Below are 14,745 nucleotides of genomic sequence, written 5' to 3' on the forward strand. Positions count from 1 at the left end.
AGGAGGAGATAGGGTGGTGGACCAGGTCACTTATAACACAAGGAAGAAGAATATTCACACAACCAACTCCTACGTGACCATGACAACAGATGCCTCACAGATGGGATGGGAGCACACATGAACAATCTCAAAGTAAGGGGAGTCTGGAAAGACCAGGATGCAGTACAACATATCAACATCCTGGAACTTAAAACAGTATTCCTAGCCATAGAAGTCTTTCAAAAAGTGGTGTGGGGAAAATAAAGATTGATCGAAATGGACAACACCAATACCATGTTTTGCATAAACAAGCAGGGAGGGGCACAGTCTCTACCAATGTCAAGGTTAGCACAAAAAAATATGGAACTGGGCTATCCAAAGGAAGAGGGAGATCTTAGCTGTCCACCTACCAGGGAAGGGCTATATTGAGGCAGACAGACTCATTGTCTCATAAATGGGAACTGAACCAAACAGTACTCACGAAAATGGAGAACATCAGAAATAGATCTGTTTGCAACACTACAGAACACAAAATGCCAATGCTTTGCCTTCAAACAACATTGCCACCAGTCCATGGGGAATGTAATGTTGATACATTTTCTGTGATCACTTTTTTATAGTGACTCATCTCTATGCAATTGGCTTCTTTTTAAATGAAAATGCAATGATATCTGGCCCTTTTTAGCTGCCTTTAGACTGCAAACATTCTAATTAAACCTTCTAATTATACAAAAAAAACCTAAGGCAGACCCAAGAGACCTCAAGAACTTCCGACCCATGTCTCTGCTCCCCTTCCCGGCCAAGGTCATCGAGAAAACAGTCAACAGACCGCTAACCCAATACCTGGAAGAAAACAGAATCCTGGACCCTTCCCAGTCAGGGTTCCGCAGCAACCACAGCACCAAGACTGCCCTCATCCTCGACAACATCAGGACCCTGCTGGACAACGGCGAGACCGCAGCACTCACCCTCCTAGACCTCTCTGCGGCCTTCGACACCGTCTGCCACTGCACACTACGTGCACGCCTCCACGCCGCAGGCAACCGAGACAAGGCTCTGGATTGGACCACCTCCTTCCTCTCCGGCCGAACCCAGAGCGTCCTCCTCCCCCCATTCCGTTCAAAAGCCTCCAAGATAATCTGCGGCGAACCTCAGGGATCCTCCCTCAGCCCGACGCTGTTTAACATTTACATGGCTCCGCTCGCACACGTACCCCAACAGCATGACCTCAACATAATCTCCTACACTGACGACACTCAACTGATCCTCTCCTTCACCAAGGACCCCATCACCGCCAAAGACATACTCCACGAAAGAATGAAGGCTGTCGCCGACTGGAAGAAGACCAGCCGTCTGAAGCTGAACTCAGTCAAGACGGAGGTCCTCAATCTCGGCTCCAACCCTTCAGCCTGAGACGACTCCTGGTGGCCGACGGCACTGGGGGAGCCCTGACTCCCACCGACCATGCACGCAACCTGGGAATCATCCTCGACTCAACGCTCTCAATGAACAAGCAAGTCAACGCCGTCTCCTCCTCCTGCTTCAACACCCTCCGCATGCTCTGCAAGATCTACAGATGGATCCCGACAGATAAAAGAAAGACCCTCGTCAGCAGCAGACTCGACTACGGAAACGCCCTCTACGCGGGAGCTCCAACCAAGCTCATCAAACGACTACTTCTGATAGATACATCTGCCATGTGGATTCCTCACCTTGTGAATATCCCCCTTGCGTCAGCAACATTCGGAAATTCTTTTCGTAGCCTCGCGCCGACGTGGACTTGGACGTCATAGAGACACGGCTCCGCTCGCGACTCCGCTGACGTCACCGACGCCTACAATAGGCCCACGCCGGCGTGATGACATCAGTTCCCTTTTTTCCGCGTCGTCGACGCTAACGGTTATCGGGAATCTCTGTAGCCAACTGATACTTTATTACCTTTTTGTTGCAAATTTCTGCTGCAAATTTCTGCTTCTTTGTATCCTGTCTCTTTGACGATGTCATCCAAGAAGACCGGCTTCAAGCCCTGCAGGGAGTGCGGTAAAATGATGTCTATTACCGACCCGCATGATGACTGCATCTGGTGTTTGAGTTCCGACCATGATGTGGAAGATTGTTCTTCATGTCGGAAGATGAACCTGAAGGCCCTGAGGGAGAGAGAGGCCAAACTCCTGGTTGCGAAGATGAAGGCTGGGAAAGAGAAATCGTCGAGGTCTCGTTCTCGAAGGGCGAGGTCGAGGTCGAGGTCTGGTTCTCGAGAGGGGTCGTCTTCGAGGTCGGCATCGGATCATGTTTCGAAGTCGAAGAAGAAACATAAGAAGAGGAGACATGAGTCCCGCCGTCGTTCCGGTAAGGAGTCGGGCTCGAGGTCGAGGTCACCGAAGAAGGTACGTTCGAAGGTGGTTACTCTGGATGTCTCTGAGCCTGAAGGTGAGGCCTCACCTTCGGAGTCGCATGCGCGGTCTCCTACTCCGAATCTTTCTCCGGCTCCGAATCCGTCTCCGGCGCCGTCCCCGGCCCGAGAAGAGGAAGAAGCTCGGGAGGATGAGGATTCTGCGCCTGTTGAAGAGCCGAATCCGATCTCTCCTCAGGACCGGCCTGAGGGTTTTCAACCGCCCTTTCCTGCCCCAGGCCAGGACCCTTCAGCGTTTCTTAACGCTATGTATGGCGTCTTCTCAAGGGCGTGGTACCCCTCTGGTGCACCTTCGGGTCCCATGGGTCCTTTGGCTTATAGCCTGGGAGTTCCTCACTCCTATCCTCCGGCTCCGTTTATGCCTTACATGACGGCTCCGACGCCGCATTGGCAATTCCCGGCTCCGCCGAAGTCGTCGACGCCGATTCTGGCGTCGCCCGCTCCTGATCGTCCTCGAGGGCATTCATCTGTGCCATCGGATTCGATACCGGCGTCGGCCCCGAATCAGACGGAGCCGCTGGTGGATCCGGCTGCGGGGCGTGTGAAAGAGAGGTCCAGAAGGGAAGCTCAACGCCTTTTGGAAGAGCAAAGGTACTTTTATTCACATTCTGATGTGGAGGAAGGTGAATTAGAGGAGAACTGTTTTGAGGAGTTGGCTGATTCAGGAAGTCTTGATTTCTCTCCAGAGTGGGAGTTGCCCTCAGGCTCTGGTGCTCCTTCTAAGGATATCCAACCTTACCATTTGGTTATGAGGAAGGCTGCTGAACTTCTTCAATTGACTTTGCCAGCGGTGGAGTTTAAATCCAATATCCTCACTGAGGTTTTGCATTCTCCGAGTTCCGTGGTGGAGCCTTTGCTTCCATTTAATGATGCCTTGACGGATCCCATTATGGAGGTGTGGAAGAAACCGTTGTCGGCTCCTGCGGTTTCTAAGAGTGTTGCGAGAAGGTACAGGGTTTTACCTGAGGACCCTGCTTTTTTGTCTTCTCATCCTTCGCCAGAGAGCCTGGTCATTCAAGCAACCTGTTCTGAAAAGAGTGTTAGTGCCTTTCCCCAGGTTCCTTGTGAAAAGGAAGCGAAGAAACAAGACCAGGTTGCAAAAAAGACCTTTTCATCGGCAAGCATGGCATTGAAGTCAACTAATGCCACTTGTCTGATGGGGAGATATGTGCATGCCCTGATGGATTCTTTGCGTGTCCTGGTTCCTAAGATTCCTGATGCCAGCAGGAAGGATTTTGAGGAAGTGATCTCTGATACTCAGGCGGCGGCTCGCCAGGTTATTCAAAGTGGTCTGGACACTGCCGACTCTGTGGCTCGTATCATGGGCACTGCTGTCGCCACTAGGAGGTCAGCCTGGCTGAAATCCTCAGACTTTTCGGCTGATGTTCAGGCGACTTTGCTGGATCTTCCTTTTGATGGTTCTGTTCTCTTTGGAAGAAAGCTGATGCGGCCCTTGAGAGATTTAAAGACAGCAGAGCGACAGCTAAGTCTTTAGGTCTCCAGATCAGAGGCTCTTCGTCCAACAGGAGGTTCAGGGGCTTTGGTCGCTCTTCCTTTCGGAATTTCCGGCAAGGTCAACAGCAGCAGCAGCAGAATTCTATGTACAGATCGTACAGGGGAAAGCATAGAGCGCGTCCTCGTGGACCTCAGGCCTCCTCCTCCTCAACCTCTTCCAAGCCCCCTGCCTCAGAAAAGCAGCCCTAGATCCGCTATTCAGGATCATGTGGGTCCGGTGGGTGGCCGGCTTACCCATTTTCTACAGGATTGGGAATCAATTACATCAGATCTTTGGGTTCTCAATCTTGTAGAAAATGGGTATGACCTTCCCTTTCGGGAATTCCCTCCCAATTACCCTCCTTGTCAAGGCTTTTGCACTGAGGAACATCTGTCTCTTCTGCAGGAGGAGGTGCTAACTCTGTTACGAAAGGGTGCAATAGAGGTGGTCCCAGAGCAAGAAAGGGGTCAGGGATGCTACTCCCGGTATTTCCTGATTCCCAAGAAGGATGGCAGACTGCCTCCAATCTTGGATCTCAGGATCTTGAATCTCTATCTGAAACAGGAGAAATTCAAGATGCTCACCCTTGTTCAGGTTCTTCGAGCGCTGCTGGAAGGAGACTGGATGGTGTCGCTCGACTTGCAGGATGCGTATTTCCACATCCCAATCCTGAAGTCGCACAGGAAGTATCTCCGTTTTACGGTGGGATCACAACACTACCAGTTTGCGGTCCTTCCATTTGGTCTTACTACTGCGCCTCGAGTCTTCACCAAGGTGATGGCGGTGGTGGCAGCTCATCTCAGGAGGTCGGGGAAACCTGTGTTCCCTTATTTGGACGACTGGCTGATCAAAGCGGAGTCGTCAAAGAAGGTGCTCCATCATCTGCAAGAGACAACTCAGTTGTTGTTCAGGTTGGGTTTTTCGATAAATGTACCCAAGTCTCACCTGGTGCCCTCCGAGCGCAACCTGTTCATAGGTGCTGTACTGGACACTACTGTTTGTCGTGCATTCCCTCCTCCTCAAAGGATTCGCGACATTCAGGAAATGATTCCTTTATTTTTCAATGGAGCGGTCGTTCCAGTCCTGAAGGTCCTTCGCCTGCTCGGTCTGATGGCTTCTTGCATTCTGTTGGTCAACCATGCACGCTGGCACATGAGGGCACTCCAGTGGTGTCTCCGCAGGCAGTGGTATCAGCACAACGGAGATCTCGGGGAGTCAGTGAGGATCTCCAGAGAAACTGCAGCGGATCTGTCTTGGTGGAGCGTGGAAGGCAATCTGTCACAAGGAAAGCCTTTTCAACTACCTCCATCGGTGGCCACGGTGATAACGTATGCATCCACTCTAGGGTGGGGTGCTCATCTGGGGGATCTGGAGGTCAAGGGTCTTTGGTCTCCAGAGGAAAGGTTGCTTCACATCAACCGGGCGATACGTCTGGCGCGCAAGGCCTTCCTCCCCTCCCTTCGCGGTCGGTCGATCCAAGTCCTGATGGACAACACAACCGCGATGTGGTACATCAACAAGCAGGGAGGAGTGGGGTCGCAGTGTCTCTGCAGAGAGGCTCTGCGTCTCTGGTCCTGGGTTCAGGACAACCAGATTTGTCTGATGGCAAATCATCTGGCCGTAGTTCTGAACGTGCGTGCAGACAGTCTCAGTCGGCAGTTCTCTGCCGACCACGAGTGGAGGCTTCACCCGGAGGGGGTTCGTCACGTCTTTCGGACGTGGGGGACTCCTCGGGTGGACCTGTTTGCCACTCGCGAGAATGCTCACTGCCAGTCATTCTGCAGTCTCCAGTATCCGATGCAAGGAGCCTTGGGGGACGCGTTTCAGTTGAGTTGGGGAAATCAACTCCTTTACGGGTTTCCTCCCATACCCTTGATTCCTCGGGTTCTGAGGAAGATTCGCCAAGACCGGGCCCAAGTTATATTGGTCGCCCCGGACTGGCCACGAAGGGTGTGGTATACAGATCTACTCCACCTCTCCTCTCACCCGCCGCTCCGTCTCCCTCTCAGGGCAGACCTCCTCTCTCAGATGGAGGGGCAGGTTCTACACCCCCACCTCCAGACATTGCACCTTCATGCCTGGAGTTTGAACGGGGCAACCTGATTTCCTTTTCTCTCACGCCTGACGTGGTGGATGTCATCTTGTCAGCCAGGCGTGACTCCACTAAGACTGTCTATTCATAAAGATGGTCAAGATTTGTCACTTGGTGTGGTGAGAATGCTATTGACCCTTTGAGAGCCCGTTTGTCTGATGTTCTCCAGTTTGCTCTTTCTCTGGCGCAGCAAGGGCTTGCTGTTGCCACGGTTTAGGGCTATCTATCGGCGCTGTTGGCTTGTCTTTGTTTGCCTGACCAGCCCTCTCTTTTTAAGTCTCCTGTAGTTTTAAAGTTTTTGAAGGGCCTCACAAATAAGTTCCCTCCTACTCCTTTTATTGTGCCTCAGTGGGACTTAAATTTTGTCTTGACCTTTCTGATGGGTGCTCCCTTTGAGCCTCTTCATAAATGTCCTATGAGGCTTTTAACCCTTAAGGCAGTTTTCCTTGTTGCAATAACCTCCGCAAGGAGGGTGAGTGAGCTTCAACCTCTTAGTTCCAAGCCCCCTTTCCTGACCATTCATGCTGATCGAATGGTTCTAAGGACCAGGGCTGCTTTTCTTCCTAAGGTGGTGACTCCTTTCCACCTTGGTCAATCCATTACCCTCCCTACCTTTTATCCTCCCCTGCACCCTTCCAAGGAGGAGGAGAGGTTGCACCGTCTGGACCCCAAGAGGGCGGTGTCTTTTTATTCGGACAGAACTAAAGACTGTTGTTTGGATGACCAGCTCTTCGTTGGATATGCTGGCTGCAAGAGAGGAAGAGCGGTCCATAAGAGAACCTTGTCAAGATGGATCGTTCTGTGTATAAAGATCTGCTACTCTTTGGCCGGTAAGGAACCTCCAGAGGGTATTAGGGCTCATTCCACTAGAGCGAAGTCGTCAACCTCAGCATTGGCTAGAGGTGTTCCTGTTGAGGACATTTGTAGGGCGGCAACTTGGTCTTCCCTCCACACTTTTGCGAAGCATTACTGCTTGGATACCGAGGTGAGGAGGGACAGTCATTTTGCGCGCTCTGTCCTTCAGGATTTCCTGGTTTAGAAGAGTGGACACCCTCCTCCGGGAGTGGGGACTGCTGTGGGACTCTATTTACAAGGTGAGGAATCCACACGGCAGATGTATCTATCAGAAGAACAAGTTACTTACCTTCGGTAACGCTTTTTCTGGTAGGTACTATATCTGCCTGTGGATTCCTCCCTGACCCACCCACCTCCCCGTTGTCCACTCTTCTTTACCAGAGTTACTGTATTGTATTGTTTATATATCGTAATGTTAAGGAGTTGTTTCAGTTGCTTTCTTGCACTTGCTTCACACTATGTGTGTTTCTCCTTGGCTATTGTGTATTGTGTATACTATGTATATTTCTACTGTCATTGGTCCGTCCGTGTGCCTCGATGGCACGGAAAAAAGGGCGGAACTGATGTCATCACGCCGGCGTGGGCCTATTGTAGGCGTCGGTGACGTCAGCGGAGTCGCGAGCGGAGCCGTGTCTCTATGACGTCCTAGTCCACGTCGGCGCGAGGCTACGAAAAGAATTTCCGAATGTTGCTGACGCAAGGGGGATATTCACAAGGTGAGGAATCCACAGGCAGATATAGTATCTACCAGAAAAAGCGTTACCGAAGGTAAGTAACTTGTTCAACGCATCCAAAACGGCTCAGCACTACTGATCCTCGACGTTCCACGCCACGGCCACATCACTCCCCCCACCCCTAAGAAACCTGCACTAGCTCCCCGTCAACAAGAGGATATCCTTCAAGCTCCTCACCCACGCACACAAGGCACTCCACAAGACCAGCCCAGCCTACCTCAACAGATGGCTCTCCTTCTACACCCCCAACCGCCAGTTACGCTGCGCCGACCTCTCACTCGCCACTGTCCCATGCATCCGAAGAACAACCACCGGTGGGCGATCCTTCGCCCACCTCGCCGCCTAGACATGGAACACCCTCCCACTGAGCCTACGACAGACTCAAGAACTGCTGACCTTCAGGAGGATACTCAAGACCTGGCTGTTCAAACAGTAGCCCCCCCCCCCCCCCCCCCACGCAGCGCCTTGAGACCCTCGCGGGTATGTAGTGCGCTTTACAAATGATGGATTGATTGATTGATTTGTATGCTTTTTGAAGTGCTCCGGGATCGCTATATGCTCAGAGGGAATATTCAGTGCTTATGACTTTGATGAGGATTTCTCTGGAAGAGAACTAGGATTACAGGTGAGTAACTTTCTCATCTTTATTATTTAAATAAGTTGGCCCATTGTAGAAAATCTACTTGAGCAGCAACAAAGAATCAGCGCCCTATCACACGTAGCGTTGTGATGATCGCTCTGATTTTGCAGCACAGAACAAGCTCTTGGTGCTAAAAATCAGCACAGGTAGTGCGATGTACCTATTTCCTCCCGCTCACAGAATCTCACGTAGTTTTAATCTAACTTCCACCCATCTCCCACCCACTTCCGCTGCCCTCCTCCCTTACCTGCTAAAAACAGTTCTTTGGCATTGGTATATTTTAATAGATTTTCATGTGCTGTCCCTCTTTCCAAGTCATGCGGCTATAAGTTGTTCCTAAAAACAAAGTAGACAGTTGGTGCCTCTGAGGGAGCATTGTGGCTCTGAATCTCTTCGCCTCTTTATCCAAAGTTCTGGTCCAATAATGACGTAGAATGGCTTGTTTCAGTATTATTTGTAGTTTTGATAGACAGCCTGACATTAGAGAGTGATTCAAGCATGTGACTTTTTGAGCAAAAGCAATGCTTAAGAACTGTATTTACAGGTAAGTAACCTTTTCTTACAAAGCTACTGTGAGAAAGTGGCTCTACATATACTGGACTAGAATGAAGTACAGTGTCCATAGAGTCCACCAACCCCAGAGGTATAACAGAGGTTAAAATCAGAACTGACCTTACTCTCCAAAGTGGTAGCTTGGTCGAGCCGTAAGGCAGTACCAGTGGACAGTGTAAAGCATTTGTTGTACACAGTCAGCAAAAGGTTCCACACACTCAAGAACCGAACTCCAGGCTAATTGGTATTATATCCTCATATATAGTTGTTTTATTTTTAGAACCAACAGTTATAAAAATATGGTTTTCAAGTTATGAGTACTCTCATATAAATACTTTGTAGAGAAGCAATGAAGTTTGTGCACACAATAATTACAGGACAGATAGTAAGCCACACAGTCCTGAAACACACTCTAGCATTGAGCTGAATGGGTTTTTCACAGGTAAATGCAGTAGATTACTTTATGGATTACTTTGGTAGTTCCAGGACTAGATCGAAGATTCAGTCCTGGGGTCTAAGCCGAAACCATATTAGCAAAAACGTTTTAGTTACTGTGATGAATTTTCATGAATATAATACTGTTTTAAAAGTTCACACTAGGAAACTTTTCAAGGTAAATCTGACAATGTTGTTCAATTGGAGGAAATTCAGGTTGCAGGTAAAGTACGATTGCGTTACTTTTGTAACCCAGCACTAGTCTCCTAGGGCCAGCACTGGGGGCTTAACTCAAAACAGGTTGGTAATTACGTTTCAGTATTTAGTACGATTTTTAAATAATATTTGCATTTTTCAAAAGTAGACACTTGGAAGAAATTTCATAGAAAAGCAGACAATGGGTTCCTATGGAGAAAATACAGATTACTAGTAAGCCCGCTAGGGATTACTTTTGCGGTTCAGTACTGGGCTGAAAGGTACAGTACTGCCTTCTCCCCTGTTCACAGGTGAGTACTTTCGAATTCGGACTTTGGCTGATTTTGTAGGAATATTTTCAGTTTTCAAATCTTCACACTTAGAACATTTTCGAGTCCAAATGGGTCAATGTTATCCAATGGCAGGTAAGTGAATTACCAGTTTTCAGGTGAGTACTTGGTTGGTGAAGTTATGGTTCTGGGAATAGACTCAGGGGTTCCCCAGGGTCAGGTGAGTACAGTTACTTCAATCCCAGCGGCACAGGGGCGGCCGGGTGCAGAGGTAGTTAGGCCCAATGATATCCAATGAGGGAAAGGGGGCCTTCGGTTGGTGGCTGTTGGCTAGCAGGCCACGCGGCTTTGGGAGCTGGGCTCCTGGTCACTTGCTCAGGGCAAGGGGGGGAAGTAGGATAGGACAAAGAGGTCACAGCCAGCGGTACTCGGGCGGCTGGGTGCTTTTGAGCCGTCGGGCGCTCAATGTTATCCAATGAGGATCTTGAAAAGGGAACAAAGGCTGTAGGCTCCGGGACGGAGACTCTCCAGGGGCAACCAGCACTTCGAGAGGTAAGTTGGGATCTTGGAGCACAGGTAGGTACCCCAAAGGGAGGCACAGGGGGCTGTAGGGCACAGAGGGCTGTAGGGCGCCGGGTGCAGGGGTGTCTTTGGTTGTCGGAAAAGCTTACCCTCAGCTGGTCGCGGTTGGGGCGGCCCCTGGTTTTGAGTCTGCAGGCGTCAGCTGGTTCGTCGAGGAGGGTCTTTGGGCACTGGACTTCGGGTCCCAGTCGCCGGGGGGACGTCCTCGTGATCGTGGTTCGGGTTGGCCCGGCCGATGCAGAGTGGGCTGGTCCGGAGCTTCCTGTTGGCCACCAGGTGGGTAGTTGCAGCAGAGCCTCTGCTGATGGGCGTCCCAATCTTCGAGAGGGTCAAGGCAGGCAGGTCCTCTGGGTGTCCCAAGGTTGCTGTCAGCGGAGGTCGCCGGGATTAGGCAGGAGCAGGTTCCAGGATCAACAGGCCGGTGGGGCTGGGGCCAAGTCAGTTGTTGCTGTCCTGTTGTTAGCAGCTGCACGGCGGCGGGTCTTCTTCTTCTTTATCTTCTTTCTTCTATCTTCTTTTTGGTATCTGGATCTGAGGAAGGAAGGTTCAGGGAGCCCCTAAATACTAAATTTAGGGGCGTTACAGGTAGGGCAAGGGCAGGGACCAATGGGTCCCTGTCCTGGGGTGAGTACACCCCCTAGCCTGCTCCTCTCCTGTGGGAGGGGGGCAGGAGCCTAGCTGGGTTTGGGCAGGGCTCCCCATCTACAAGATGGCCAGAGCCCGGGGTCGTGCTTCACCTCGCCTCTTCCACCTGAGGGGTGGAGTTGGCACAGGGGTGGCACACCCCCCTTCCTGATGTAGTTTTTCCCACCAGGGTGGGGGTAGGACTGGTGGGGGCTGGTTGCTGGGTACAGGAACAGGAATACAATAATCACCTATGATAGTACCTCCCCTACACCGCTGTGTATTGTGTCTTAGATATGTAACATTAGTCCTGGAATTCTTTAGTCTGAACATTTTCCCACCATCCCACCCAACTCCCCCCACCCCATCTTGTACCAGGATGTGCTTTTTTGCAGACCCAGGAGAGCGAGGGGCTCTCCGCCCAGGGGTCCAGCAACATGTCTGCTGTGTGGCAGCCTTTGCAGCCACTCAGCCCAGACGTGGATTGCAGGTTCGGGTTTTGGAGGGCATCTCTAAGATGCCCTATTGTGCATGTTACATTAAATCCCACACTGGCATCAGTGCGGCTTTAATGTGCTGAGAAGTTTGGTACTAAACTTGTTAGTCTTCAGTGTAGCCATTATGGTGCTGTGGAGTTCGTAATGACAACTTCCCAGCACCATATACTCTTAAATGGCATCACTGCACTTACAGTGCCCAGGAATGGCCCTGGGTACTGTAGGGGCACAGAGCTCATGCACCTATGCCCTCACCTCTGGCATAGGGCTCCCAGCTAGAGGGGTGACTGAGGTATGTCAGGGCAGTGGGTTCTGTGGACATGGCACACAGGGATGTGTGCCATGTCGACTCTCATTTTAGTTCTGTACTTAGGCACTCAGCCTGCAAAGGCAGTGTGTGGGTGCCAGGATACAGTGCCCCTGAGGGTGGGACAATCCGTGCTGCAGCCCTCAGGGGTCTTCTCTGGTCACCATGCCCTGGGTACCTAGGGTACCATTTACTAGGGGCTGACAGGTGGCCAGAGATGCCAATTGGGTATTTTGTTTCAGCTTTAGTTTTTAGGGCGGGAACACAGGTCCTGGGTACCTGGTTGGCAGGTACCCAGGGCACACTCAGTCAAAGCACATCAGCAGTTCAGAAAAAAGTGGGGGCATACCAAGGCAAGGAAGATGGCACTTTCTCACTGCTTCATTATAAGGTTTTTTCATCTCAGTAGAATTATTTTTCTAAACAGGCCGGATTTGTTCGGTCATCGGAACCCATGAAATTGCCTATCTTTGAACTCCAAAAAATAATTACGACACAAAACTCCTTTTAACCCGTTTAGCGCGTCGAACATTCCGCCCCAGTGCGGACGTTCGATCGCGCTAACGGGATTCGGGCGTCCAACGGTCGTGCGCAGCACCAGCGAGGTAGTGCACGCGACGACCGTTGGACGTTCGAAGCACGGAAGTGGTTAAGAAGGAAAGACTGCATGTAAACCAAAGAAGAGTCCTGCGCTCAAGTTGTTTTGTTGACATCTGTAAAAAGGTTTTTGAACAGTGAGCTGCTTAATGTTTATCAGCATAGTCTGAATGTCACTAGATGAAAATGTAGATCAGTCAGGTGAAATGTTTTTCGTTTTTTTCACTGGCTTATATTTGAAGTAAAAATGTTTACATCCAGTGCAGCCAATATGTTATATGGTGTTTTGTTTCGTACTGTAGCCCCTGCAGAGGATAGAAAATGAAGTGGAGATGTTGGGAGAACACCTTCCTGTTGGAAGCTTTTCCTATCCCCCATCGGCGCATCCTACACCTTTGCCTCCAACAGCCCCTCTTCAGTTCCTCGCACATGATCCGTTGCACCAGGACGTGTCATTTGGTGTTGTAAGTATTCACATTTTCTATCAATCTTAAGGTTACAGTGCATGAAGTAAATAGCTGGCTGTAGCGGAGTAAAGTAGAACTGGTCTTAGGAACTACTGAATTCATTTGCCATGTGCTCTGGAACGCAAATGGAGGCTCCACTACGACTCTGATGCCAAACAACTCTACAGAATGGCCCTCAAACAATTTCTTAAACTGAAAAAAGGCGCGATGAAAGACCACTTTGCCACCCAAATTAACAGAGCAAAAAACTCTTCAAAAACGCTCTTTAACGTTGTTAAAGACTTTATTAACCCTCCGGCTAGAGCCCCCCAGAATACCGCTAGTCAGGCCCTTTGTGAGGGACTCTCAGATTTTTTTCTAGAAAAAATAAATAAACTATGTGTCTCCTTCCCCACTGAGACAATCACTTCACCTCCTGTTTTCAATCCCCCTGAGTCTCCATCTCTCCTTGCATTTAACAAACTTAGCACGGACGAGGCCATTAGATTGCTCATCGCCTGCAAATCTGGCGCCCCCTCCGATCCTGTTCCCGCCAAAATCATGGGAGAACTGGCACCCTCACTGGCCTGCCCTTTCCTCTCCGTCTGGAATGCCTCCCTTCACCATGGCTTCTTCCCCACCACCTGGAAGGAGGCACTGGTGATCCCTATTTTGAAAAAAGCAGACGCGGACCCCTCGATCTTTTCCAACTACCGTCCCATCTCCCTCCTTCCTAAACCTGCCAAAGTCCTGGAAAAAGCAGTTCAGCTCCAACTTACTGATTACCTGGAAAGCCACTCTCTGCTTCACGGATCCCAATCCGGTTTCCGAGCAGGGTTTAGCACCGAGACGGCCCTGCTGGAGGTGTCGGAGACCATTCGGGAGTGCGTGGACAGGGGCGAGGAGGCCATGCTGGTTCTCCTCGACCTGTCCGCAGCTTTCGACACGGTCTCTCACCCCATCCTCCTGGACCGTCTCAGGCAGATAGGCATCGGTGGCACTGCTCTCGGCTGGATAGAGTCCTTTCTCTCATCTAGAAGTCAGAAAGTACTACTGCGCCCCTACAAATCACAGAAAAAACCTCTGTCTTGTGGGGTGCCACAGGGCTCCGCCCTCAGCCCGCTATTTTTCAATGTCTATCTGGCCCCCCTGGCTGACGTCGTGGAGTCCTACGGAGTCAGGGTGGTATCCTACGCCGACGACACTCAGTTGGTGTTTTCCTTTCGGGACCACTCGGACTCCGCATTCCTCAACTTTCGCCAATGTCTGAATAACATCAGCAGCTGGATGACTACGAACCATTTGAGACTGAATGCAGATAAAACGGAGGTTCTGTTTTTCAATCAGAAAACCTCTATTCCCTCGCTTTGGTGGTGGCCGACAGCTCTTAATCCCGCCCCAACCCCGGTTCGCTCGGCGCGGAATCTGGGTTTCCAATTTGATGACTCCTTGTCATGTAAAACCCAGATTAATAAGGTTACCTCTGCCTGCTTCATGAAATTACGGATGATAAAAAAGATCCTCCCGTACCTTCCCACGGAATCCCGCCGCACAGTCACCCAGGCCCTTATCACGTCCCACCTGGACTATGCGAATAGCCTCTATGCAGGAGCTCCGCAGTACCTGATCGGCAGGCTGCAGATTGTCCAGAATGCTGCGGCCAGGCTGATCGGTAACATCCCTTACCGTCAATCTGTTTCTGCATATCGAAGGCAACTCCACTGGCTCCCTGTGGCCAGCCGCATCCAGTTTAAGGTCCTCACCCTTACCTATCGAGCCGTCAACAACTTTGGTCCTACTTACCTGAAAAATCGGGTCTCGATATCCTGCTCCACCAGATCCTTGAGATCCAATGACCTCCGCCTCCTCATCTCGCCCCGCTTCAGACTTTCCAGAACCGGTGGCAGAGGTTTCGGTGTCATTGCTGCCAGACTTTGGAACTCCCTTCCTCTTGAGCTGAGGTTCTGCCCCTCTGAAACCGTCTTCCGAGCCAAGCTCAAAACCTGGCTCTT

At 50.7% G+C, this 14,745-nt stretch overlaps 1 protein-coding gene across 2 annotated transcripts in view; it reads left to right on the forward strand.

The window, feature by feature from the left end:
- The window catches only part of RNF38 (ring finger protein 38), a 759,966-nt gene that overhangs the window by 569,660 nt on the left and 175,561 nt on the right, over window positions 1–14,745 (forward strand). For both annotated transcript variants that reach the window (XM_086961661.1, XM_086961662.1), the window contains one exon: window positions 12,590–12,751. In XM_086961661.1, coding sequence (XP_086817787.1) covers window positions 12,590–12,751 — 162 coding nt within the window. The remainder of the gene's footprint in view (window positions 1–12,589; window positions 12,752–14,745) is intronic.

The sequence above is a fragment of the Lissotriton vulgaris genome, chromosome 3_1 (genome assembly GCF_964263255.1).
Source record: "Lissotriton vulgaris chromosome 3_1, aLisVul1.2, whole genome shotgun sequence".
Lineage (NCBI taxonomy): Eukaryota > Metazoa > Chordata > Amphibia > Caudata > Salamandridae > Lissotriton > Lissotriton vulgaris.